This window comes from Sphaeramia orbicularis, chromosome 10, assembly GCF_902148855.1.
Source record: "Sphaeramia orbicularis chromosome 10, fSphaOr1.1, whole genome shotgun sequence".
Classification (NCBI taxonomy): domain Eukaryota; kingdom Metazoa; phylum Chordata; class Actinopteri; order Kurtiformes; family Apogonidae; genus Sphaeramia; species Sphaeramia orbicularis.
Genome location: NC_043966.1, coordinates 13,771,500 through 13,797,832, shown reverse-complemented (window position 1 = coordinate 13,797,832; position 26,333 = coordinate 13,771,500). Strand labels below are relative to the sequence as shown.

The window sequence follows — 26,333 nt, the reverse complement described above, 5'->3', positions numbered from 1 at the left end:
ATAGTATTTATATGACAAACACATCAGCAGCCTGTGGAAGTTTGTGTTCCGTAAGTATGTACAGTATTTATGTAAAGCTAGAGTAAATGTGCGTATGTGGGTGTGTGGAGAGCACTTTGCGGTTCCCTGCCATGTAAACAGCTGAGGCCCTTGCTGCATACAGCTGGAGGAACACACTCCATTTAACTCCAGATGAGCGAGACACACTTATAGAACAACATCCAATTCTAACATACACAAAAATGACTGTGTATCGACATGCATGCACGTGTTCCGTAAACACAATCTTGCACAAATGTAGTATGTTAAACATAGTATGGTAGAAATGCATCGCATGGGAGATGCACACTTAAACACACAAATGTAAATAAACCTGCAAGAAATGGTAACGGACATCCATATACCATGTTATATTACGCAAGGACCTGCTTCAAGCTCTGAGAAATTGTCTTATGACTTCAGTGCCAGTCTGAACGGTACATAAATAGGATTACTGTATATTGTAGATGCAGAGATAACCGTCTGTCTGTCCCACTGTTCCTTCAACTACTGTAAAATTGTGGGTTGGTGTTTAAAAGAAGAATTGGCCAATGATGATACAATAAATTTTTTTTTCATATTTGATTTTATTGCCGTTTATTCCTCATTTACTGCCCTTCAACCTCTGATCACACGACCTCAGAGAGAGTACAACTTGATTTGGACACATTTATGAAACGATCTTTATTCTAACACGATAGATAAACATCGTCCACTGTCACCGGTGAAATATCTTTATTTGTTGATGGGCCAATAGCCATATACAAGGACAATACTAATATTTGGATACGTCCCTATTTTTTCCCCCACTTTTCCCATGTTCCTGTTGAAAAATATGCCTGAATGAGAAATAACCCTAACAGTTAATTATTTTACTCCTGTCTAATGGTTGGTTATTAATATGTTAAAAAGCCCGAATTGCTTATATAACCAACTGACACATAGCTCTGACATACATACATACCACACGAGGCATGCCACCAGAGGCTGCAATACAATTCCTATAGCAAGAACACAATCAATGCAAAGAACAGTTCTATATCGAGCCATGGTGGAATGGAACTCTCTTCCAGAACAGGTCACTAAAGAACAAACAAAAGCGAGATTTAAGACAACTGAAGCAACATCAAATAACCCAACGTCTGTAAACAATTCGGAAGACATGTAGACATAAACATATGATATTAGCAAATGCATGTACACGCACATGAACACGCACGCACACACACACAATTATAATTAGGTTTATTTATTTAATATTATTACTTAGTTTTTGTTTGTTTGTTTGTGTTGTTTTTAATTTGATTTTGTAGTATTGTTATTATTTTTAATGTTGTTTTGTTTGACTGTTGAGTGTTCTTAAGAAGGAAATATAAGAGAGAATCACATTGTTTTTTATGCTTGGAAATGGATACTGTATGTCTGTTTGGAATGGGAGGACCCCAGGAAGAGTAGTTGATGTACTGCATCAGCTAATGGGGATCCAAATAAATAAATAAATAAATAAAGATTTGATTCAGTAACTAAAGTGAACTGTCAGACAAATACAGTGGACTAAGACAAAGGAAGGTTCCGGATGCAGTTACATTCCAGGTCATTTTCTAGACAAAACTGAAACAAGACTCCAATCCTTTCACTGTTGAATGGTGACTGTCTGGCCATGAGCCTCCTTTTCCAACCTGTGGGCTAAACAGTTCATTGAGACTGTGGGGACAAAAGGACAAGTAGTCTGCAGAGATGCCTGGCTGGCATGTTGACTGCTGGACAGCACAGAGGATTGGCTCAGATTACCATCAGCTAATCAACACTCAGGCCATGTCTCTGTGGTGACACTGATGGACGACAGCAGTGACCGGCACCGACCAATCAGAGCAGACAATCTAACCTCCACCTGCTGACAGTAAACAGGACACACTGACACTCACCAAGGAACTGTACAGGAGACATTTCTGGGGTAAATTTTAGTTAAATGGGTTTTGGCTGAAACGATTATCAGGACAAGAGAGTTCAGTGTTGTCTTTAATTATAGATGGTGTTGATAACCGGCATTGGTGTATCAAAGGCATTGGTGTAAAGACGCAGCTGTGGCCAGTTTTAATTACTGACTAATCTGCAGATAAATAGGAGGCTCAATTTTAATATACTAATATAAAAAAATATAAAAATAAGCTAATTACTACTGACTGATTGTTTTCATGCTAATTGCAATAGAAATATGCACAACACAAGTTTTGCAAGTTTGAGTAAAAAAACAACCATCAAAACACTAAATTACATAATGATAATTATTTCATTATTTATGTCATCAGACATATTTTGTCCTGTTTAAAGACATGTTTGTGTTCAGTTTTAAAAAGAAATATGTTGAAGGCATCAGGGGAAATTAAACTTTAATGTTCTGATTAATTGGTTTGGTAGCAACATGTGGGTTTAATACAAGCATGTAAGTGATTTTATTTCTTTATTCAGTGGTGTTGGATTTCAGGGTTTAGCATCTATGTCTATTTCAGTGGACTTAGTAAAACAGCACAGGACCTATAGATATTGTAAACACTGTAGTGAAATTATTCAAACTCATGTTATCATAATCATTACTCGTCATCATTAAAACAATTTATTGTATTTTACTGTTTTAGTATTTAGCTGCTGTACATTTTAATATGCTTTTATATTTGGGTGCTTCTATGAAACTGGGTTTATTTTGGTATCTGGCACTTTGCCACCTTTTTAGACCCAATAATAAAGGAGAAATTTAGACATATTTCCCCCCAGGATGTACCTAATGATGGCCTCAGATAAACGCAAAAAAATTATATTCTTGCTCTGAGCCATCCCAAAATTAATGAATTTTTAATAAAATATTGGGGCCAAAAATAGGACCAAAATTCAGACAGGAAAAGCTACCTAGGTTTCAGTGCATTTTATCTTGAAAGCATGGCTTAAAATGGTCTTATATAGCGCTATAAATAAAGACACTGTGTTAAATTTGATGATCCTAATCATTTTTCTAATCCACACATGTGGGTTTTTTCATGAATCTGCAGTCTCATTCCAGGTTTCGCACGTAACCCATCGTGTCCACTTGTGTTACATGCGGAACCTGCCCATTTAAACACAAATAAATCGTGAGTGATTTTGTAGCAGCAGTCATTTCTGTGAAACACTCTGCCTTGCATATTTACTTTGATTCCCAAAATGTGCCTGAGAGAATAAAAAGATATTTGAAAACATAGCGCATAATTTTTGTGTCCTTTTTCCTGTGTTACATGCAAATTCTTGTATAAAAATAATATAAAAATATGTTTAATGTGAAAAATAGTTTCTCTTCTATCTCAGTAAATATTTATTTTTTAAATAGACCTAAAGTGCTTCCAAACTTGCTTCATAACAGTCTATATCTGGTTTGAATTTTTAGCCCCTTTGTCCTGTTTTAAGGACCAGTTTCATAGAAGCACCCACATCTTTTTATCTATATTTTTATAACAACATTTTGTAATTTTGTGCTAAGTCAGTGCAATAAATTTCTGTTCTGTGTCTAATAACATTTGTCTGCCCATTCATTTTCTGACCCACTTAGTCCTTGAGAGGGTCGCGGGGGTGCTGGAGTCTATCCCAGCTGCCAGTGGGTGAAAGTGGATCATCAGTTCATCACAGGGCTCATCAACCATTCACTCTCACTGGTGATTAAGACTGACCAATTAACCTATTAACACAGTATGATCTGCAGTATTGAACATTACAGATCCTTCTGTGCAGGCCAAATGCTGATTATAATTTCCCTATCGGAGATGATGCGATCATTTTGATTTTGTTTTAATTAAATTGCCAATCTTATTAAATATTACAAAGATAAGCATCACATCCTTACTTTTGGGAAGTAATTAAGTTATTAATGATCTGTTAATTAGTTACTTAAGCTCTGTATTGCAGCTCTGTATTAATCAAAGTCATTGATGTGATAAAAGCAAATTGGAATTGATCTTGAACCACTTACAATCATTGCTACTCTTCTAGATGGAGTACACTTGGCACTCAGCCTGTCATTGAGAGGTACATTATACAGCCTGTAAGTCCTCTCGCTGTTGTAACTCAGTCATGTTCCTGTGACACATCCCACTCAGGGGAACTGTCTCTCTGGCACTGAGTGAAGGCTACAAGGATCTTTTTAAGGAGTGTGACAAGCAATACCGAGGCTATCCGCCACATTGGTTAGAAAGGCTGTTTAGACTTGTCATCCACCACTTCGGCAGGTTGACCCCTTACCGCCACACATCTGCATTTACGACTCAGCACGCCTCCTGAGTCGGCTCGGAGCGGGCACCAATGTGCCCGCCGATGAAGCGGAACAAAGAGACTGAGGATGCATGACTTGTCATCCATTCACCAGGACAGAGCCGCTTGCTTCGCCTCACCATCGCCTCTCCTGCTTGGCTACCCAAGCCTGACCCAAATATGATGTCCCCAAATGAAACATGGCTTCAGTGGCACATGGGAAGTGGCAGCTCTTCCTCCAAAACCCTCCATGTGACTGCTTTGCATGTGTATAGTCTTTCTTCCCTTTTGCTGCTCCTGTGATCTTTTGATTTGCACCTTTACTGTCGTCTGACTTTGTCACGTTTCTCACTGCGGTCTGTCAGATAAATGGGAGCTTAAGCTGATGGTGGCATTATAATATTACCTTGAAATGTCTGAAAAGTTCAAGTTATCTTAATGCCACAGCTCTTATCTCCCCTTACTTAGTCTGCTAAAGTGCCAAGTCTTAGTAATGAGGAAGAAATGAGATGCATCACTGGCTTCTCAGCAGGGAAAGAGCAGAAAACAGAATTCAGGAGCAGCCAGTGCGGTCTATTGATCTACTCTTTCCTTTTTATATTGCATTTGAAAACCAAGCCTCAGTTTTACAGTAAATGGCATCAAACATACAGGAAAGATTGTCACTTATAAACCCAACAGTTGGTTTGATCCTTATAGAAGCTATGTTTAAAAAAAAAAAATCAGAACTTCCTTTAATTTATAGAAATTTGGACAGATACTATACTGACAAGATTAAGTCACAAAATGCTTTTTATAGGCTGTAGAAATGCAAATGTGTCACAAAGGGAGACTGAGAGTCTGGATGACAGCTCAACTTGAATTACTGGCTGCTGGAAAAATGTATATTTACTGCAACAATTATGGGACTAAGAATAGAAAACGGTAGTTTAGCAAAGTGGGGAGGAAGTAGGTAGTCAGCGCTGTGTTGGTAAGATGTCATTTGTGAAGAGTTGATGCTCTCCAGTTTACTGTTTTATAAAAATGTGTTGCTTCGTGGGCTGTTTTTTTTTTTTTTAAGCATTAATGTTGCTTTTATGTTGTCAGCTCAGAGTCTTCATTTAGTACTCTGTAACCCGCAGGAGTTTATATTGCGTCTTTTGCTGCCACAGATAATTTGACAACTGAAATGAATTTAGATCGTCTCACAAGTGTAATTCATTGAGCTCCTGTAGGCTGCGGATGTCTGTGCAGTATTCCTGGTTTCATAGATGCTTTGACAGATTTTATGTTATTGCTAAAAGTGTACACATAGAAATACTAAATTCCGTGAATTCCGAAGCAAGTTGCGACAAATTTAGTAGTAGTAGTTTATTCAGTAGTTAATTACTTTAAACAAAAAACAACATATCCATTGTTCCATATACAATTAGGGATGTAACGATATGAAAATTTCATATCACGGTTATTGTAACCAAAATTATCATGGTTATCATTATTATCGTGATATTGTTGAAATTATGCTCAATATGTTGAAAAAGTACTTATACACACTGAAATAATTTAACCAAGTTGTATTTTGGGGAAAAAAAATAAAAATAAAATAATTGGCACAATGCACTTTCTGCTGGGAGAAACATTCAAATATTAACCCTTAGTGGTCTGAGCCTATTTTGGCTGTTTTTCAGTACTTTTGATTTTGCCTTTATATACTATATAAACAAATGTTTACTATACCCATGTTTGGTATCTGTTTTTATCAGCACAACTTCATTTATATCATCTGCCTATTATTTTTTTCACTTTAACCAACTATATCAACACAAAAGGCCAGAAAACACAAAAAAATATATAAAATCCAATTTGAAAAATGTATATAATTCATTGCATAAATAACACAAAGATGCTTAATGAACCATTTCAAAGACTTTAAAAGTGAATATTGCTTCCAAATATTAGGTATAGGAAATTAAAATTGTAATAAATTAAAACTATGCTCAAATATTTGACATAAAAGCAGATCTTTACATAGGTATGTTCTCTGGAAAAGTGCAGTAATCAAACACGGTTATCATGATAATTAAAATTTATATGGTAATACTAACCGTCTGCAATTTTAGCGCGGTTTATCATTATACCGGTAATCGTTACATCCCTATATACAATGCGACCAAAAGTAAAGCTGAAGTAAAGACTTATTTTGCCTAACCCTATTTACAAGTAATACAGTGTTTCCACATGAAAACAAACAAGCAAACAAAAAAAATTTCAATATAATCATTGCTAAATATACAACAGAAGAGAATACATACTTAATTTAATTCAGGTAGATCATTTCCTTATCTCTACCAATATTGATCCTTGTCTTTTAAACAAGTATCAGTTTAAAGATCACTGAAGTTTGGGAAACACTGCAGCAATAGTTTCAATTAGCAAAATGCGTTGGTCATTTCTAAAGTATTTGCAGAGTATGTTCTTGTATATCCTCATGTCTTAATTTATGTCTGTTCTCAAAGACTATTGTGAGTCAGTCAGTATATGAGACATAATTCACAAATATAATCCCTAAAATACCAGTCATGCTCTTTACTGGTTCAGTTGAGGGTTTTTTGTTTGTTGGTTTTTTTTTTTAGAAAAATTCTAAAAATTCCTTGTGTGACCTTGTTTCGTATCTGCTTGTTGTACCTGCAGTGCAGTGTAACTCATAATTTAAGGCTTAATGTTGATTTCTTTAAGGATGGAAAACTATTTCTATCACATTATTTGCCTGGTGTGTGATGTAACACCCACTTCATTAATTTACTATTATTTATTGTGTCTCTGTCCTTCATATTGTTACTGTTTTATAATTGGTTCAGCTTGCGTATTATTTAACTTCTCTGTTTGGTTTTGTTAAAGGGTGGAATAATTATCTTGGACTGAAGTGGTTCATTTATAACGGATCTCCTCTGGCTGGGCCCATGGGAAAGCTAAACCCGAAATTGTGGAGCCCTTTCACGAGTAACAACATGTAGCTAAAGGCTATTTTGATATCTATTCACAGGACAGGAGCTGCAGGCAGGGAATTAAAGCGCTGTACAATAATACCTTGTGTGTTCTTATTATGCACCGTGATCGTCTCGCACAAAGCTGTGGAAGCGGCGGCTTAAATGGAAAAGAAGCTAGTGTGTGACTAGAGCTTTACTAGTTTGTGTTTTTGACCTTCCAGGAAACATTTGAGGTGGAAAAACGCAATTTCCCTGTTTATCAGCTACCACAACCTGCAGCAGCACATTGTCATGGGCTTTTACGAGAGCGTTGATTCAAGAATTCAATAATAGAGACGCATTACAACAGCCTGATGTAACAATAACACACATTTGACACATGAAAAGTCAGTGATCTGAATTATTCAAGGCTCAGCATTGGTTTTGTTATATATCTGTTGCAATTAAGCACACTTTAATATGTCAGAAAAGATAAAAATAAGCCATCAAAATTGGTTTAATTTCTGAAAAGTGCACCTTGACGCCTCAAGACAGTGGAGGAAAACATTAAAGGGGTCATGTTTTGTTAAACCCATTTTTATTAGTCATTTATTTACATTTATTTGTGTATTTGGACCCTAATAGTTCCTAAAAGTTTGAATTTGAACCCTCTAGATGCTGCAAAGCTATCTTTATATTCATATTGGCAAAAATCGAGTGGATTTCTACAACTCGTTTCAATTTCTTCTTAATTTGTTACATCTAGAACTAGTTACATCACAACATTTGCACATATAAGGTCTAGAATTCAGACGAACATTTCTCTGAGTTTGACATAACTGTTTGTCAGCAGCAGCGGTTGTAGTCCATACTGAAAATATGTCCAAACTTTGAGTCAATTACCTAAAATGTTCAGTTGTTGGTTGAACAGGACAGAGAAGCACAGTTAACAACCTGGAGGGGGTGGGGAGTGAAGTGGCTCATGTGCATTTAAAGGGCCAGCGCTTAAAATGACCTTTCTCACATCATTAGTCAGAAATAGTGTTGAAGATGGACCTGTGGAGTTGAATTAATGAAGAATTCAGACCCAAGCATAGCATTTACAGTTTATGTAGACCGCAGGGAAATGTTTTAAAATGCATAATTCCATTTTAAAAAAGCAAAATATCACTCCTTTAACATCCCAGTCACATACAGGTCATGTTATTCGGCTTATAGGCTGCGAACACAGACTCCAAACACAACTTTTTTACACTCTGTGACAAATCAGTTTTCTTGAGCCACATTTTCCTCATTTCTTCATACAATCCTGCGTCATGATCCTGCATTGTCGTGGAAAGTAGCTGGGGCCTAATCTGACCGGCCAAATAGTAAATGCATAGAAAATAGTAATAACTAGAAAAGGACAGTACATTATCCAACAGGTTAAAAGTGATCACAAATCTGGTTCACAGGGAGCCGCTGTTTCACATGAGTCTAAAAGTAGGAAAGTAGGACACTCCCTTTATTGCAAGTGGAAGGTTATTCCAAAATACAGGGTATCCCATAAGTCTCCATACATAGGAAAAATAAACGTTTCTTGACATAAACCATTTTTATTTATATAATATGCTCTATATGACTGCCATTTTGTCGGGAACACATTTCAATGCGTGTCCTCCACTGCTGAAGAACTATAAAGAAGAAATATAAAGAAATACATGTTAGAACCATATATGTATGGAATGTATTATGTCTCCTATGTATGGAGACTTATGGGACACCTTGTATATTTCCCTTGACCAGCACCAGTTTGTCCTAAAGAAACTTAATAGAGCTCTCGAAAAGTGATTCGGTTGTTTTCAAGTGTCGTCCTGCCTATAAGGGGTCAGCTAGTAAAATAGTGCTCCATATCTGACAAAAAACACACTTCCACTTGACTCCATATAGATAATGCAGAATTCAGGATACTTATCTAGGATACTTAATGGCATCATCTTGTTGCCTCCTCTTCATCTTGTGACACAAAACTTCCATTGTTACCTGTCATTATTGGTCATTTTTTATATTTTTTTTTAGTAGTGGGCTTTGCATATGTAAGGTATACCACATCTGATGCATTTAGTTTATAAAATATAAGAGCTCCAGTTTTCAGTGTTGATAAATTTCTTTTTATCTTGATTTTTTTCTGCGTGTGTATAAATTACTGTACACTGCTGAATAGTACAATGACTTAATTGAAGCTATGGCAGTTAATAGTCATTATTGTGAATTCATGTTGTGTGTAAATACAGTATTTTTTAGCTTACCGGCTGACAGGCCATAAGCTATTGTCGTCATGTGGCATCCGGTGGCGGTGGCGTCTGTCGCCCGTTACAAAAATTTCAATTGTCTTCTTCTCCAAAACTACAATTCCGATTGACTTCAAACTTGGTATACTGCTTCTTTATGATAATGTCAACAAAAGGTAGTGAAATTATTTGGATCCGGATCTGATTCTGGATTTGGTGCGACTATGAAAAAACTTCCCCATTATAAGCGATAGGAAGTGGATTGAGGCAATAACTCAGTAAATATAAATGATATCAAGTGTAAATTTCTACAGTCCAGCCCTGATGGGGAGATGACCAAAACATAATGGCCACATGCTGATCAGGATCTTCTTCTGGATCCGGGAACTTATGGAAAATTTAACATGGGCTCTTATGGGGAAAAAATTTCAATCGTCTTCTTCTCCGAAACTCCAGTTCTGATTGACTTCAAACTTGGTATACAGCTTCTGTATGATGATGTCAACACAAGGTATTGAAATTATTTCGATCCAGATCTGATTCTGGATTTGGTCTGACTTTGAAAAATTTTCCCATTATAAGAGATAGGAAGTGGATTGATCCAATAAATCAGTAAGTATCAATGATATCAAGTTGGAATTTGAATTTTTACAGATCTGATTGGAGTATGACCAAAACATATAATAAATACACAGAACTGGGTGATAATAAATGGCATCTGGATACATTTCCCAAAGCTTTTCATTTGGCCGGTAAGCTACAGGGCCATTGGTCCTATTTTTTGTGATTGTTTACTCCAAAAGTTCAAAATGTGATGATGTTGAAAATAGGATTTATTGGTCAATAGTAGTGAGTGCTGCTCCAGTTGGTAGTAATGTGCATTTGTGTGCTGTTTTTTAGTGATATTTTCATGATTTTGTGATATTCTCAAAACGTTCCCACTATAAATTGCTTTTGTGTATAAAATGCACCACAATAAATAATCTTACACTGTCTTTATACATAAGACTATATGATCATAATTCTGAATACACTTGCATTGTATTTGTTGCATATGTAATCTTAGTGAGTTGTAGAAATCCTTGTTCTTTGTGTATTCTTTGTACACTTTTCTTTCCTTCGAATAACCCTGGCCACAGCTAGTAGCATCAGATTTAGTCAAAGTGGAGTTTCTAAATGTCTAAATATATAATATGCTTGAGTTATGTGTAAAACACTGGTCAAAAAGATTATTACCTCCGCCAAGGAGGTTATGTTTTTGCCAGGGTTTGTTTGTTTGTTTGTTTGTCTGTCTGTTTGTTTGTCTGTCCGTTAGTGTGCAACATAACTCAAAAAGTTATGGACAGATTTGGATGAAATTTTCAGGGTTTGTTGGATTTGTTGGTTTGGGGGGGGGGCACTGATCAGCCTTGGCGGAGGTCTGCGCTCTCCGAGTGCTTCTAGTTTCTGTTAAATACTGTGCAGGATGTGATGTTATGCATGTATACTCGTGCCATGGCCTCCTTAGCGCTGTAGTAACACTTGCCTCAGACAATCAGCTGATGTTATGTTGTAGGCGTTTAAGGCTGTGCCCAATCGTGTCCTGAAGCGTCCCGTTGCCAAAGGGCATCACAGTCAGTGAGTGGTGACGTAAATGTGTGTGACAGCACTAAACCACACACAGGATCCACATACATGATTCTGTCATGTAGATTGTGCTACAGTACCGATGGTTAGCACAACAGTTACATATCCGTTTATTTATAGCAAGCTCCATTTCTCAGATTTATCATGCATCATCTATCAGAAATGAATGTCATGTGTTAATACAGCACAGTGATGAGTCGTCAAATACACAGATTATGATGATGGATCTGGGGTTAGATGTGTAGATAATTAGCTGGTATCATACTAAGTGTCCTGTCATGCTGTAATGAATTCTCTCGTAATCACATTTGTTCTCATTTAGTAACAGATGGAAGCAGTAAAATGTATGAAATACTGAAGACATGACTGCCTTCCTCACACTCAGACATGTTTGTGTGTCTGCTTCAGGACAGACACCCCATGTTAGAGGATACTGAAAAAGAACCAGTGTGAAAAAGAACCAGCATAAAAATGTAAAACCCTCACATTTAGACCCATAAATATTAGCTGTGGTTCCTCAAACATGCGGCCCGGGGGCCAAATCCGGCTCGCCAAAGGGTCCAGTCCGGCCCGCGGGATGAATTAGTGAAATACAAAACTTACACTAAAGAAATTCACAATCAAGGATGTTAAAATAATTATAGGTTAATTCATTCTAAAGTGGGTCCGACCAGTAAAATACTATCATATAAACTATAAATAATGAAACCACAAATTTTGCTCTTGTTTATTGTAAAAAAAAAAGTTAAATTACACAAAAAATTTTATATTTACAGACTACAAAAAATGTGAACAGCCTGAACAAATATGAACAATCTGAAATGTCTTAAGAGAATTAAGTGTAGTTGTACCAATATTCTGCCTGTTATTAAATGTTTTGTGTATTTGTAGATCCACTGTGATCTGTAAGTTGTAATGAACATGTGAAAATGAGAAGCTCAGGCCAAATAATGGCATAAATTGTTAAAATTGCACTTTATTTTCTTAATAAATTTCATTTTGTTCATGGTTGTTCATGTTTTTCACATTCTTGTAAAGGATAGTTTGTAGATGTAAACATTTTGATAATATAATTTTTACTTTTTTTCACTCTAAAACATAGACTTTAGACATGCAAATTTTGGAATTGATATTATTTGTATATTATGTTATTATTTTAATCATCCGGCCCACTTCAGGTCATTTTGGGCTGTATGTGGCCCCTGAACTAATATGAGTTTGACACCCTGCTCTAAACTGTTTATGAGCAAACCAGTCAAACAAAAAACTGGAAAGAATTTGCCAGAGATTGATTATTGATGAAATTATGACAAAGGCCAATATTTTCCGTATAACATTAAAACACACTGCAGTGGCTTTCATATACAAAACTTACAGAATATGCTGAGTACATTAGGCCCACGTGTGCCCTTTATATTTTCCCAGAGGGTTTTTGTTGGTCTAAATGTGCATAAACGAGTCGTGAATTGCTATTTCCTCTGCATAAGCTGTCTGTACAGTCGCTTATTACTCAGCAAATTGCTGTCAGATCTGCCCATTTCAGCTAACTGTGACCTTTCAACCTCCCTTGTATGTAGGCTCTTGTGTCTGTGCTACTGCAGACGTCTACTGTTTGGAACCATTCTTTCCTCATACCCACTAGACACTTCTATAGTACAGCACTATCTAGTCGTTTTTTGCCACTTACCGTCACCACAACTGCTGTTTCTTTTGTGGTGAGTGGATAAATAAACACACATTCACAGACTTGGGATTACATTTGATGACATTATTTCGTGTGTGTGTGTGTGTGTGTGTGTGTGTTAAAATACAGTTCTACAGTGATTTCATTCATGAACATAGTGATGGTGATAGTGCATATGCCTGATTTTTTTTTTATGTTACTTTAGAGCAGGGTTGTCAAACATGTGAGTGAATTTGCAAAGTTTGTTCAGAAATTACACTGAAAACATTAACAGTTCAGGGTGTGGAACTCATTTTAATTCATGTTCCACATACACCAATGTGATCGCAAGTAAAATAATCTAATAATAACCAATAAAAAAATGACTCCAAATGTTTTTCTTGGTTTAATATGAAAAAACTAATGTCACATTATGCCTTCGGATTTTTGTCTTTGTGACTGCAAAAAAAATGTAATTGTTATTTTTATGAAAGTAAAATAACATTAACAAACAAGCCTTTAACAATAAAATGTGATAGATTTAAGTAATGCAAAAAATAGAAAGACATCAGTCCATAAATCATAGTTCATGTCATACTATTAATCATTGGTAAACCCAGTTGTTTTTTGACATTACGGCGGGAATGACTCAGATCATTATACATTATAATTACAAATTTAAGCATTTCATCAGGGGATCATCAGTGTATCTAATGGCGACGTCCATAGATGTATCTCTGCCGAAGAAATCTCTAATTAGGAATGCTCTCATTTCATCTGAGAGATGCTAAAAAATAATGACTCACGACTCAGACTTCTCTGACACTGCACTGATGCCCACAACGGACAGATTGGTGTTTTCGACTGCTTTCTCCTAAACAGACATCGGAGGTCAGGGTCAGCATCAGAGCGGCACTCGTACATGCAGTGTTTGGCTCAAGGACACTTCAGCAGAGCAGATGCTGGCTGTCAAGGGACTGAGACCTCGACCTTCCTGTTGAAGACATTCTCCTTAATCACTTTACCACGTTAATGAAATCTAACAGTGCCTGCAGCATCAGCCGGTCTTCCACATGTGCTTCATGACCTGTGGGTCGCTCCATTTGGTTATTTAACACCCTACTTTCATTCTGTCTCTGTGCTGTATTTACCCTGGAGAGTCAAAATCCTTGGCTGTGTTTAATGAACACTAAGCCTGGACAAACATGAAACAAACAGCCTTCTTCTGCCTATAAATCCTCTTTATTTGACTACAACACACTCACTATAAACATGCATTAAAGTATAGACTGCATTAGAGAGAATTAGCGTTGATTTGATCAGAACTGGCTGCTGTGCCAGAAGTTAAGTAGATATTGATTTTACTGCAGTTTTTCTCTACTCTTCAATAGTAAATTGCCGTCTTAATACTGCAGATGACCTGTTTCCATGAACACAAATTTAAGAAAGTAGGAAAGTGTGCTTACGGTTATGCATAATCTGTTTTTCTTTTACGTTTCCAATTATGCTGTAAAATGCAAAAATGCAGTCTAATCCACTAACAGTGATCTGCTGTGCCTGTAATATGGTTCATGTTTTGTGTAATGAGCTATAATCACATTTAGATGCTATTTGCATTAGATTAGGAGCTAAAGTGATAATATCATGTTGTTAATTAGAGAAATTTGCAAGTGTAAACATGAATTTGCGCCATTATTTGAGAATTTCCCGGTGATCTGAGCAGCAGTTAACTTATAAAAACACCCACATCTAAATTCAGAGCTGGACAGTTAAGAAATACAAATATAAAACTATTGGTGCTTTACTTGGGCATTTATTATCCAGAGTTTTCATGTGGATAAAAGGTAATAAATATGTAAAACAGGAGAAAATATCATTTTTCCAGATACATGGCATGATTAAGAAAGTGATGGTTTCCAATAAATACTTCACCCTATATGTTATTAATTCTATTGTATTTTGATTGACAGTTACAGAAGTTGTCCTTGGGGTAAATGTGAAGTCTGACCAAATAAAATAAACCTAAACTAGAAGTATTTGAGGAAAGAAATATTTAAGACTGCATTCATCTCAGTTGAATAGTTTACCTTTATTCAGATACATATTCAAGATTTATCATCATTTGACCCTAGGACTGAAGCTTTGTTGATAATTCTGTGAAATCTTCAAAGACATGAAACCAAAGTGTGTGTTCATTTATTATTCCAGTACGTCTCTGATACACATCACACAGTGCTTCGATCTCTCACTTGTCCTTGGTTGAAAAATCTTTTGAAGTGTTCTTCACCCGTTTACAGTTCCTCACTGAACTTCTTTTTCAGTCCTTTTCCACTTTCTTTTGATATGAGGGTTTTTCGGTATGTACGTGGGTTAGATCATATAACCTCATCTTTATGAACGCTGATCACGGTCAAGTCTGTCCTGTAACTATTCATCTGGGTTTTTCTCCAATCTCTGTGGTGCAGTCAGACATATGTAGGCCAGCGAGGTGAACCGAAACACTTCGGCCATGATCGCTGCCGATGGGTTTCCCTGGCAACTACTCCTTCCTGTGAATAAATTGCAGACTTTTACCCGTCCGCTGTATCTGAAATCCAGCTAGGTGTGGTGTCTTGTGCAGAGGGAATACAGACACTAATGAGAAAACACTTTCCACCAGGAATCTGCACAACAGTAACAGGCATCATCTCTCCCGCTGTTTTCACCCACAGGCATAAAATCACTTCAGACTTCAGAGGGAGAGAATACACCTCTGTTCTCAGCTGATAACTGACACTAAGATGACTTTAAAAACTTGGAAAATGGATTAGAAAGAACCGAAATCATCACTTTTATCAATTTTATTTGAGAACATGGTCCCTTTGTATAAAGACGATTTGATTTTGGCCTCTGAGCACTGCAACTTTTGTTGAATGCTTGCTTAAACTTAATAATTGGACGTGTTAAGTACAAATTTGAGGTACTTTCATTTTTTTTTCTCCTTTTTTTTTTTTTTTTTACAAATATATGCTTTTTACTCAACTGCATGTACTACAAGTAACTTCAGCAACTAGTTACCAGGTTACCTTGACTAAAAGCCACAGTAACGGTGAAACTAACCAGTGACACCAACTGATATTAGAGGAAAACACAGATGATAATTTGTGGCTTAATATTATTGCATAACAAGAAATGGGAAGAGAAAACATGTTTTGGGAGTGTATTAACCTGCTCTATATAAATGAGGAGGAGGTTGTGTCAGATTTTTGGTCAAAATGATCAGTATGAAGCCTTATTTTCTCCAGATTACTTTTTTTTTTTTTTTTTTAACACTGCACCAGTAAAACACCGAAGTATTAAAAATGTTTCTGAGAGTAAAAGCAGTTTCCCACCAAGACTTGCACAGAAATGTATAAAAGCCGGCGGTTTTTGTTATGAATCGTGCACACTGCTGTGGAAAATTTGTGCAGAGAAAAAATATTCAGATGTAGTTTCATTTCTGTGGATTTTCACATTCAGAAATATGGATTTTTCCAACTCTCCTGCAGCAGTGTGTTCACCAGCTACTGTATGATAAATGTAACTAGGCTGAACCAAACCAGCTTCTGTTCGCTATTAAAACACACCCTTAGCCTCAAAGGAGTCAAACTTCTCCAAGGTGTAACATTACCAGAACACAACAAAGACAGAAATATCATTCTGATCAGAATAAGACACTATAAACAAGCCTCAAACTGTTAGAATGTGGCAACTTTGGACATGTGCAGCTGCGCCTGATTATTATGTGAAAAAATGTACATAGAGTTTTTCCAAATTTCCAGTTTTCTGTAAGTCACTAAAAACCACTACTACTCCCTTTAAAAAGAAGCAATTGACTCCTTTCATATTCCCACTAGACTAGTTATTCTGCCTTTACTTGCAAATGCACCAGAAATCAGGAAACGGATCCCCTCGATTCTCTTCAAAGTCTCTCAGATCCTTTCACCTCAGTGTCGTTACAAGTGTTATTTGACCCTGAAATGAATGAGAAGTTTTTTGCATCTATCACAAGTCTGAATAATTAATATTAGCGTGAGGACTAGTGTGATCTGATGACCTGTTGTAATTTGCCTTTTATTCATTCATGTTGCCTGTTTCTCGGTTGAGAACTATGAAGGTGCACTCGTGACTATCAAAGATTTCAAGTGATTAGGTGATTTTTAAGTGATTTTTAAATGTTTTTAGTGCGAATTCATGCCATTCAGTCATATTCACTGAAAGAGCAAACAAATGAGTCAGAACATAGATAGATAGATAGATAGATAGATAGATAGATAGATAGATAGATAGATAGATAGATAGATAGATAGATAGATAGATAGATAGATAGATAGATAGATAGATAGATAGATAGCAGTTGTCTGTAGTTTCCAAGGTACAGTCTTGGCTCAAAATGTGAAATTGTGAGAATTAACGAGAGAATTGGTTTTACTCTTGAGGAATGTTTGTCTCAGAGCTACCGGATCTACTTCAAAACACTGTCTGCATATTACAATACATTCACTTTACAGGTTCTTTCTAGTGGAAGATTTATAAATGTATTGTATAAATGGACATAAACCAATATATACAATTTCCGAAAAAATTAGTAGACCACTCTTGTTTTCTTCAGTTTCTTGTTCATTTTAATGCCTGGTACAACTAAAGGTACATTTGTTTGAACAAATATAATGGTAACAACAAAAATAGTTCGTAAGAATTTGATGTAAGAGCTGATATCTATCCATTTTCCATGGTTTTCTTGATAATGGCCAACTCTGGCATTGTACTGCCAAAAACAGTGCTTTTAAGGCATTCCATGTTTTCTTTTCTGTCTGTTTAAGTCACATGATACACACAGGAGTTAGTACTGATTGCATAACCATTGTTTTTGATGACTTTTGATGGTCTAATAATTTTTTTTCCACAGTTGCATATGTGTAATAAGACTTTATCAGATACATTGGAAACATTAGCTAACCAGCACTTTTGCTGTTTATTTTCCACTTTATCTTATAATAAAAATAAGTATGATTTAGCTAAAAAAAAATAAATAAATAAAAAATTAGACAGTGTAATACAGAGCCTTAACATCAGATCCTGGAATAAAATCAGTAAATTTGTGTAAAACAGCCTTCAGATATTCAGTGTGAATGTGCTGCATAACATATTTAAGGGGTTCGTTTCTAAGTCACCAGATGTTCCCAGGTTATACGACCCCTGTGGCCAATGAGCTTTTGTGTTTTTTGTGAACCAGCCACATGTGTCCCAGATTGTTACCACAGAAACATGGCTCTAAATGAACCTGCAATGTTGGATGACTAACTTTTAAGGCTTAATTGAAGTCATTATATGTGTTAAACTGCGTGGTCTGGCGCTGAACACCAGCTTGTATCTGATCAACCTTCGACGTTTAACCTCGGTGTAAAATGCCTGAGTGTACGTATAGCGTGTTATCCTCTACATATGTCTTTGTGTTGGTATGTTGCAGCAGTGTGTTGGTGAGTGTGGGTAGGTGTGAGGGAGGGAGGGAGGTGCGGGGCGTCAACATCTCCTGCGGGTTTCCACACTGCAGTGAAAAGCTATCACACAAATGTTACAGAGAATGTGTCACTGCTGATTTGCTTTGTGTGGGTGTCAGTGATAGACATTTGTTGCTTCTTTGCTAATAACACCTCCTACATGTTCAAAGCCAGTGCACAGCCACAGTTTGATGCGCAGCATAAATAAAGCGTGTCAGTCAACTGCATCGCACATTCATGAGATTATAAAGACACCTAACAATGAAACATGTCATATGGCCACGGTGGAAAAAGTGATGATGAGGGTGTTGCTAATTACACGGCAGAGCACATTAAATCAGGATTCAGTTAAGTCAGCACATTCAGTGGATTTCTGTTCAAATGTTTACAGGTTAAAAATACATATTGTTTTCCGTGTCCATCACTTTAGCATTATCTCCTCATTGTGACAGCGAATGTCACTCACACGTTAAATAAACTAAACCCAGGAATCAGGGATTTAAGTGATGTGGAGAAACAAAGCAGTGTGATGTTTTCTCTGTAAAAAGGATGAAGAGCTGATTTCTTTTGACTCTTTTCCACAGGGTAAACAAGAAACAAAGATGAAACTATAGATACAGTTTAATAGTGGAGCACTTGGTTTCTAATGTGCATTTTGCTGCCTTGTAACCGATCTTATGCATATATAATGGCAGAAAAGTGCATTTTTACCCTTTTATACAACACAAATTGGTGAAAAAGAGCATAAATAGCCATAATGTGACTCTACTATTATGCAGCTTGGCCTTGTAGATTCCACCGTAGTCCACTATGTTGGTTTAGAGCAGACATGAAGTAATCCCTTTATGTAATCTTTTGGTTTTAAAGAATGGAACTGATTACTTCCTGCTTAAGTTGTAACTGTAAATACTCATATTTAGTTAGTTAGATTTATTGCAGGGGTGTCAACTCATTTTAATTCAGGGGCTACATACAGCCCTATATGATCTCAAGCAGGGCCTAACCAACAAAATATTACCATAATAACTTAGAAATAAGAACTCCATATTTTTTCTCTTTGTTTTAGTGCAATTTTAGCAATATTATCCTCAACTTCTCATTTACATATGTACATTACAAATTACTGATCAAAGGCACAAAACCTTTAGTAAAAGGCATAATATTAAAATGTCACTTATTTTCCTAAAGAAATTTCAGATTGTTCATTGTTGTTTAGATTATTCCTATTTTTTGTGAAATGATGGTTTGTAAATGTACACATTTTCATCATGTAATTTTACCGTTTTCACACTAAAACAAAAAAAAGAGAAACATTTGGAGTCTTCATCATATATATCGGTTATGATGCCATTATTTTGCTGGTCCGATCCACTATTTAAATTGTTCTGTATGTGGTCCCTGAACTATAAAGAGGTTGACTTCCTTGACTACTAATATCCTCAGTGTATACTTGGCACCACAGTCCAAACATGTGGTGTAATTTCCAGAAAATTATTTACTCAGGTGCCTATATGTTGCTCCCATAATGAGTAACACAGTTAACAGCTGTATTTTTTTCATTCCCGACACGCGATATGTTGGCGTTTGGACTAATCCCTTAATGTCGGACATTAGTTGAATCTCTTGTACAGAGTCACACTTGACTGCTAACTTTAGGTGTGGTCAATAGTCGATATAAAGGCAACAAAGAAAAACGCCCAAATTTTGTTACCAGCTCAAAATGCCACGACTTTCAACAGAGAGAACGTGCTATTGCAGGTTACAAGCAGGTCTGAGCTGTGGTGAAGTCACTCGCAGTCTGCACTGTCATCATAGTATAATCAGTTGCCTTAGTGATCGGTTCCCTCAGGACAGGATCATGAGACTTAGTTCCATGCGTTGTCACTGCACTGCTTGTTTGGAAGCCAGATATTGAATGATGACGCTTTCAGTTTCTGAGTACATGCATTCAGTGACTGATTAAACGTGTGAAGTTGATCACAGTTTATCCACAATTCATTCTCTAATGACCAATGCTTCCCTTTTTAATATGAAGGTAACCCCAAACCAATATATCTCCAAATATACATATTATTGTTACTCGTGCGTTTTAATCAATATGTCTCGATCTGGATTTTTTTTGCTTCCAATCTGATCCGATTTTTTTTTAAGATTAGTTTTGCCAATACCGATCTGATACCGATCCAATACTCACTTTTTACAATAAAACTTGGATTTAAATTGAGTCATTATTATAGGTTATGCTATTATTTTACTTGAGATCACAATTGGGCTGAATGTGGAACCTGAACTAAAACAAATATGACACCTTTCACTCAATAACTTTAGTGTAATTTTGCACTTTCGATTTTCATACTGTGAGCCCAGTCCAGATCTGCCCAATCTCGTGACTAAATCCGATCCGGTCTGTTAAAAAATGCCAGATCGGCAGCTGATACCAATCTATAGATCGGATCAGGACATCCCTAGTTTTTTAATGGCGCTAAGTATACTTTTGCACCTCAAAAATTCATGCCGTGGACCAGATTGGACCCTATGTGGGCCAGCATATTTGACAACCCTGATGTATTGTGTTACTCCTCAACACTGAGCACATTTACACTTGGCAGTAGAGGCAACACAATGAACAACCTTGCACCAGTGTGTTATTTTTTCCTGGAGATGTCACTTCATGTTACTTCAGCTTTCCTCTGACACCTTTCAAACATTGTACATGCTGTGGTTTTGTGATACTGTTGACAGCATCTAATTTTGTGCATCATTGGAGACTTGAGATACTTTTTACAAAATGTTTTCGGGTGAATTACGCCCTTCAACAATGTGTGAATTTCACATCGGCGACAACGTAAACAGCTCTTGTTAAAATGAACTGTTTTTGCTTGAGGTTTCAGTGATTTGCTCAAACACCTGCCAACAACCGAAAGCATCTACTGATCTAATGTGTCTAATAACTTCTGAACCATTGATCCTATCAACACATACAAATAATTCAAGGAAATTGCAGGTCCTCAGCTTGACAGCGGTATGAGATATGATCCATTTGGACGTTCAGAGGCTCCGTAGTGAACATAGAAACACCGTCATCTTCTACAACATTGATTCACCAGTAAAACCCATGGAGTTGGATCAATGATAGTGATTGCAGACACTTGTATTTATGTTCAGTTAATGGTGTGCTTGCCGAAAAAGGCAGCTTTTCTTCAGTTTTCGGTGTTTGCTAGAATCTGTGAATTTACTCTGAGCTTTAATGAGCATCTACATGATCAGTAAACAAATAAATATAGGAAAACACATGATTTTTGCCGTAAAAATGCAAAATGCCATGAATGATATTATAACAAATAGTGAACATCACTTAGGAAAGGTTAAATATAGAGAAATCATTGGAAATCATTGCACTGTTAATGACTTGCACAGAACCATAACCGGTATCATTATAGTCTTTCTCAAACCCATTGGTTTCGTCCACACTGTATGTTGTACATTTTGGAACTTTATCTTACTTGTTGATTCTCTGTCTTACTTGTTTTATTTATTTTATTTTTTTACTGCATACTTCTTACCTACTCTATGTTCTATGTTTGCACCAAACCGCTGAAGCAAATGCCTAGTAATGTGAACCCTGTTTACTTACATGGCAATAAACAGGATTCTGATTCTGAAGATAGTTCTAGAACTTTAAGGGTTAAATAATACCTGAGTGATATTTTGCTTTTTTAAATGGGATTTTGCATTTGAAACATTTCCCTGTGGTCTACATAAACTGTAAATGCTCTGCTTGGGTCTGAATTCTCATTAATTCAACTCCACAGGTCCATCTTCAACCCTATTTCTGAGTAATGACACCAGAAAGGTCGTTTTGAGTGCTGGCCTTTTAAATGCAAATGAGCCACTTCACGCCCCGCCCCCTCCAGGTTGTTGTCATGCTTCTCTGTCCCGTTCAGCAACTTGTATTCATTAATACAACCAACAACTGAACATTTTAGGTAATCTGCTCGAAGTTTGGACATATTTTCAGTATGGACTACAACCGCTACTGCTGACAAAGAATTATGTCGTACTCGGAGAAATGTTCATCGGAAGTCTTGACCTTATATGTGCAAATGCTGTAACGTAACTAGTTATAGGCGTAACAAATTGAGAAGGAATTAAAACAGGTTGTAGAAATCCACTCGATTTTTGCCAAAATGAATATAAAGATAGCTTTGCAGCACCTGGAGGGTTCAAATTGAAACTTTGGAACTATTAGGGTCCAAATACACAAATAAATGAACCAAAGACTAATAAAAGTGGATTTAGCAAAATATGACCCCTTTAAGTCTGGATGTAGATGTTTTTCTGACTGATTGAAGTGGGTTCTGCTTTGAGATGCTTGGGAGGAATATAACAAAAGTGATTCTAGGTCTATAAGGGTTAAACGTCTGCTGAAGAGACACCCACATCCACCCACATCCACCCAGCCCGAACACAGCCCCACTCTGACATCTGCATCACCTCCAGCCACCAACGCACTGAAGTGGAAACAATCTGCAGATTTTCCCGTCACTTGTCTTAAAGATTTAATGCAACTCCAAGTTCTGTTTTCCAACGAGCGCAAAGGGAATTCCTGTTACATGGACGAGTCGCTCTGCCAGTCCCAGAGGTTTGCTGCAAACCGGCTTGAATCTCCTTCCTCGTCATCCAAACAGACCTGACAGGCTGTATCATGCTACATACCCAGCATGCATCGCTGCTATTAATAAGCACATGACCTTTGCTTCCATCTAGATGCTGATAGACTCGGAAGTAATGATGATTCCCTCGACCACTAAACAAACCATGAACTACAGCCACGCCAAGTGTCCGCTTGGCCTCCTCTCACTGTGTCCAAGTGCATTGTTTTCCTGCAGAAAACAACAGTTTCCACGTGATTTCCACTTTCCCTGTGCATCATATTGGTGGGTGCATCCGTGAGTGGACTCAGTGGTCTGTTCCATAGGATTAGTACAAGAGACCCCCGAGTACTGGTGACAAACTGGAAACTTAAAAGGCCAACAACATATGGCGCAGGGCTTATGGGATTACCCAATTAACTAGTGACTCAGAGAGCTGCTAATCTGCAAAATGTTCCGATTCAGTGTGGATACAGACCGTGACGGTAAAGAGGGGCGCAATTGTTGTCCCCATTAAACGCGCACCCCTCATGGGTACGTGGACAGTCCGCTCTAATTGCATTAAATGTACAAGAACCACGCGTTGTGACATTGTGGCTGCGTGGATGCACCATCTCCATCTCCATCCAACATTTCCACGCAGTCACAAACCTTCCCCACGCCACGTTGCGCGTCAGCAGCGGCTTCATTAGTTGTTATTATCCGGACACAAAGTGCGCTGCGGGCACAAACAACACCGCCAAGTGCGCCGTCAGCTCCGAGCGCAAAGAGACGTGACGCGTAAACAGGCTGCAAATCCGCGAGTGGACACCTTTTTCCACGCAGTGAGATGCAGAGCAAGCCGGATATTTGTGTATTATGACTAAGAAATGTGGATCGTGGTCTGAAAACTCACTGTGTGTGAGTTATGACGCACGGAACAGAGTGAGTTTTCAGTGGATCAGATAAGAGAGTGTATGGATCAAGTAGAAGCGGATCAATACAGATGATCCGGATCCACCAAGTCCCCACCAGACCCCCCCCCCCCCCCCCCCCCCCCCCACAGTATAAACCAGTAAACCATAAAGACACAGTGTGTTTCCAGAGTATCTCCTACTTCTCTAGACCTTTCACATGTTCTCCTCAGATTCATCGGCTCCACTCTCTGTTCTCCGTGGACGTGGGTACTCACCCTGTGGAAAAGGGTTGGGTTGCACCACGTACAGGAACGCGTGCACCATGTGGAACAGAATCCCAATCGGTCCCGGTTCGTAGTGGGCCAGTGTCTCGTAAACTCCCGCGGGCACGTAGCCGAAATCCAACTTTCCCGGGGGTGGAAGTCTCCGGGACTCCGTGTCCGGCTGGAGTTCCCCGGACGCCAGCCCCCACAGCAGCAGGAGGACCCCGAACCCGGTCCTCCACATCCTTCACGAGTGGAACCGTCCAACTGGTGCCAAAGACAGACGCGGTCCCAGATCCGCCCGATGGGCTTTATCACAGGGGGGATGAGGGGGTGGAAGGGGAAGGGGCGAGAGCGGAGGAGAAAAGTGTCCGGATGGAGGGGCCGTGGGGTTTTAAGTCCTGCTACCCACGGAGACACGCGTCGTGAGCATCGTCCCCCCGCGGTCTGTGGCTCCTCGACCGACGCCAACCGGGTGATCCGACCCAGTGTGTCCGCTCCTCGGTTGCGTTCATTCCCACAGAGATGAGCGCGCCTGTCGCTTCAGCTCCGGCATCTGTGCGCACGGGCATGCGCAGAGGCACAGGAGCGGGGCTGGTGTGCGCGCAGCCGCGGCCAGAGGGGAGTGTGTGTGGTTGTGTGTGGGTGGTGGGGGGTCCAAAAGGAAGCGGTTCCTCCTGCGGGAAGACCAGGACCGAACCCAGAGCCTCGAATCTATAAGACCTGTAGGGTTCAGATAGTTCCTGTTTGTAAATGTGTGAGTATCTGACACATACAGATGAATGTAACCAAGTACTTTTACTCAAAACTACTTTAACCCTTAAAGTCCCACAACAATTTTTGTACTGATATCCAAATATCAAACATAATTCAGTTTTTAACCCCTTTAGCCCTATCGGCCTGCCCGCAGGCCAAAAGATTATATTAACCCTTTCATGCATAACCCTTCATGCGTAGTGGTCACTACAGTGGACAGCTGTTCAAAAGTGTTCTCTTGTATGTTCATGGGTTTTGTTGTTTTAGTTCCATATCACCACACAGTGGACGTTTGTGCATCATCCCATACACTGCAATTCACACAGTTACATGTAACGTTGCTGTTCCTGATAAACCCCGATCTGCACTAACAGGTTTGAGTGTAAATCAAGTGCTTGTTATTGTAATAGACTGTAATTAACCATTTTTGTTAAACAGAAGTTTTTTTCTTTGCAAATTATCTCCATAAAATGAGTAATAACTCATATTAGAGTATGTTAAAATGAAACAAACCCAATGTAACAGCATTTTAAAAAAAAAAAAAAAATCAGTTTTCAACTCAGTATATCAATAAATACATGTTTCTTTGCTTCCAAAATTAAATGCATGATGCCAGCTGAGTGGATATTTTTGCAACTCCATGAAAAATAGGTCATAAAAAAAATTTTCAATCGCATTGTTTTTTTCAGGCCTAAAGAGGAATCAAAACACTCAAGAAAAATAAGTTGATTAGGGTTAAAACACGGTATTCAAAATCTCTCTGACGGGACATTTTAGAGACAATTTGACCACATTTTTACTTTTAAATTAATTTTTGCTTTAGTTGGACCGTAAGGGATTATCCAAAACAAGGAGTTACTTTCTATTGAAATAAATGTTGAAATAGCGATCAATCACTCTCTGACGGGACATTACTGTGTTTGACCCATTAAGGTTCTCATAATTATGCATGAAAGGGTTAATTATGAGAACCTTATATCGATTTTTTCTTGAGTGTTTTCATTCCTCCATAGGCATGAAAAAAACAATGTGATCAGTTTTTTTTTCATGGAGTTACAAAAATGTCCATGCATTTAATTTTTTAAATAAAGACACATGTTTAAAACCCAATATCAGAAAGTGACATGACAACAATGAAATAAAATAAAATCTGAAGTTTTTCTCACATTTTAACCTATTCTAATGCTAGTTATTACTCTTTTCATGGAGATAATATGCAAAAAAACCCAACTTTTTTTTCTAACACATAATTGATTAATGCTGAAACATGTTAGTGCAGATCAGGTTTATCAAGAACAGCAAAATTACAGTAATGGTATGAATTACAGTGTATGAGATGATGCATAAGCGTCCACTGTGTTGGCTGATATGGTACTAAAACAACAAAACCCATGAATATATAAGAGAACAGCTGTAGAATAACTGTCCACTG

At 37.7% G+C, this 26,333-nt stretch overlaps 1 protein-coding gene across 13 annotated transcripts in view; it reads right to left on the bottom strand.

Annotated features, from left to right (window-relative positions):
• The window catches only part of prom1a (prominin 1a), a 98,597-nt gene extending 73,917 nt beyond the window's left edge, over positions 1 to 24,680 (bottom strand). For 11 of the 13 annotated variants that reach the window (XR_003936409.1, XR_003936410.1, XR_003936416.1 and 8 more), the window contains exon 1: positions 24,158 to 24,679. Coding sequence is in view for 4 of the 13 variants with exons in the window: in XM_030145296.1 (XP_030001156.1) it covers positions 24,158 to 24,389 (232 nt within the window). In the remaining 9 variants the exon portion in view is untranslated. Of the gene's footprint in view, positions 1 to 24,157 lie in introns of all 13 variants that reach the window. The other 2 variants (XR_003936411.1, XR_003936413.1) reach the window with 1 other exon arrangement.
• Positions 24,681 to 26,333: the final 1,653 nt, after the last annotated feature.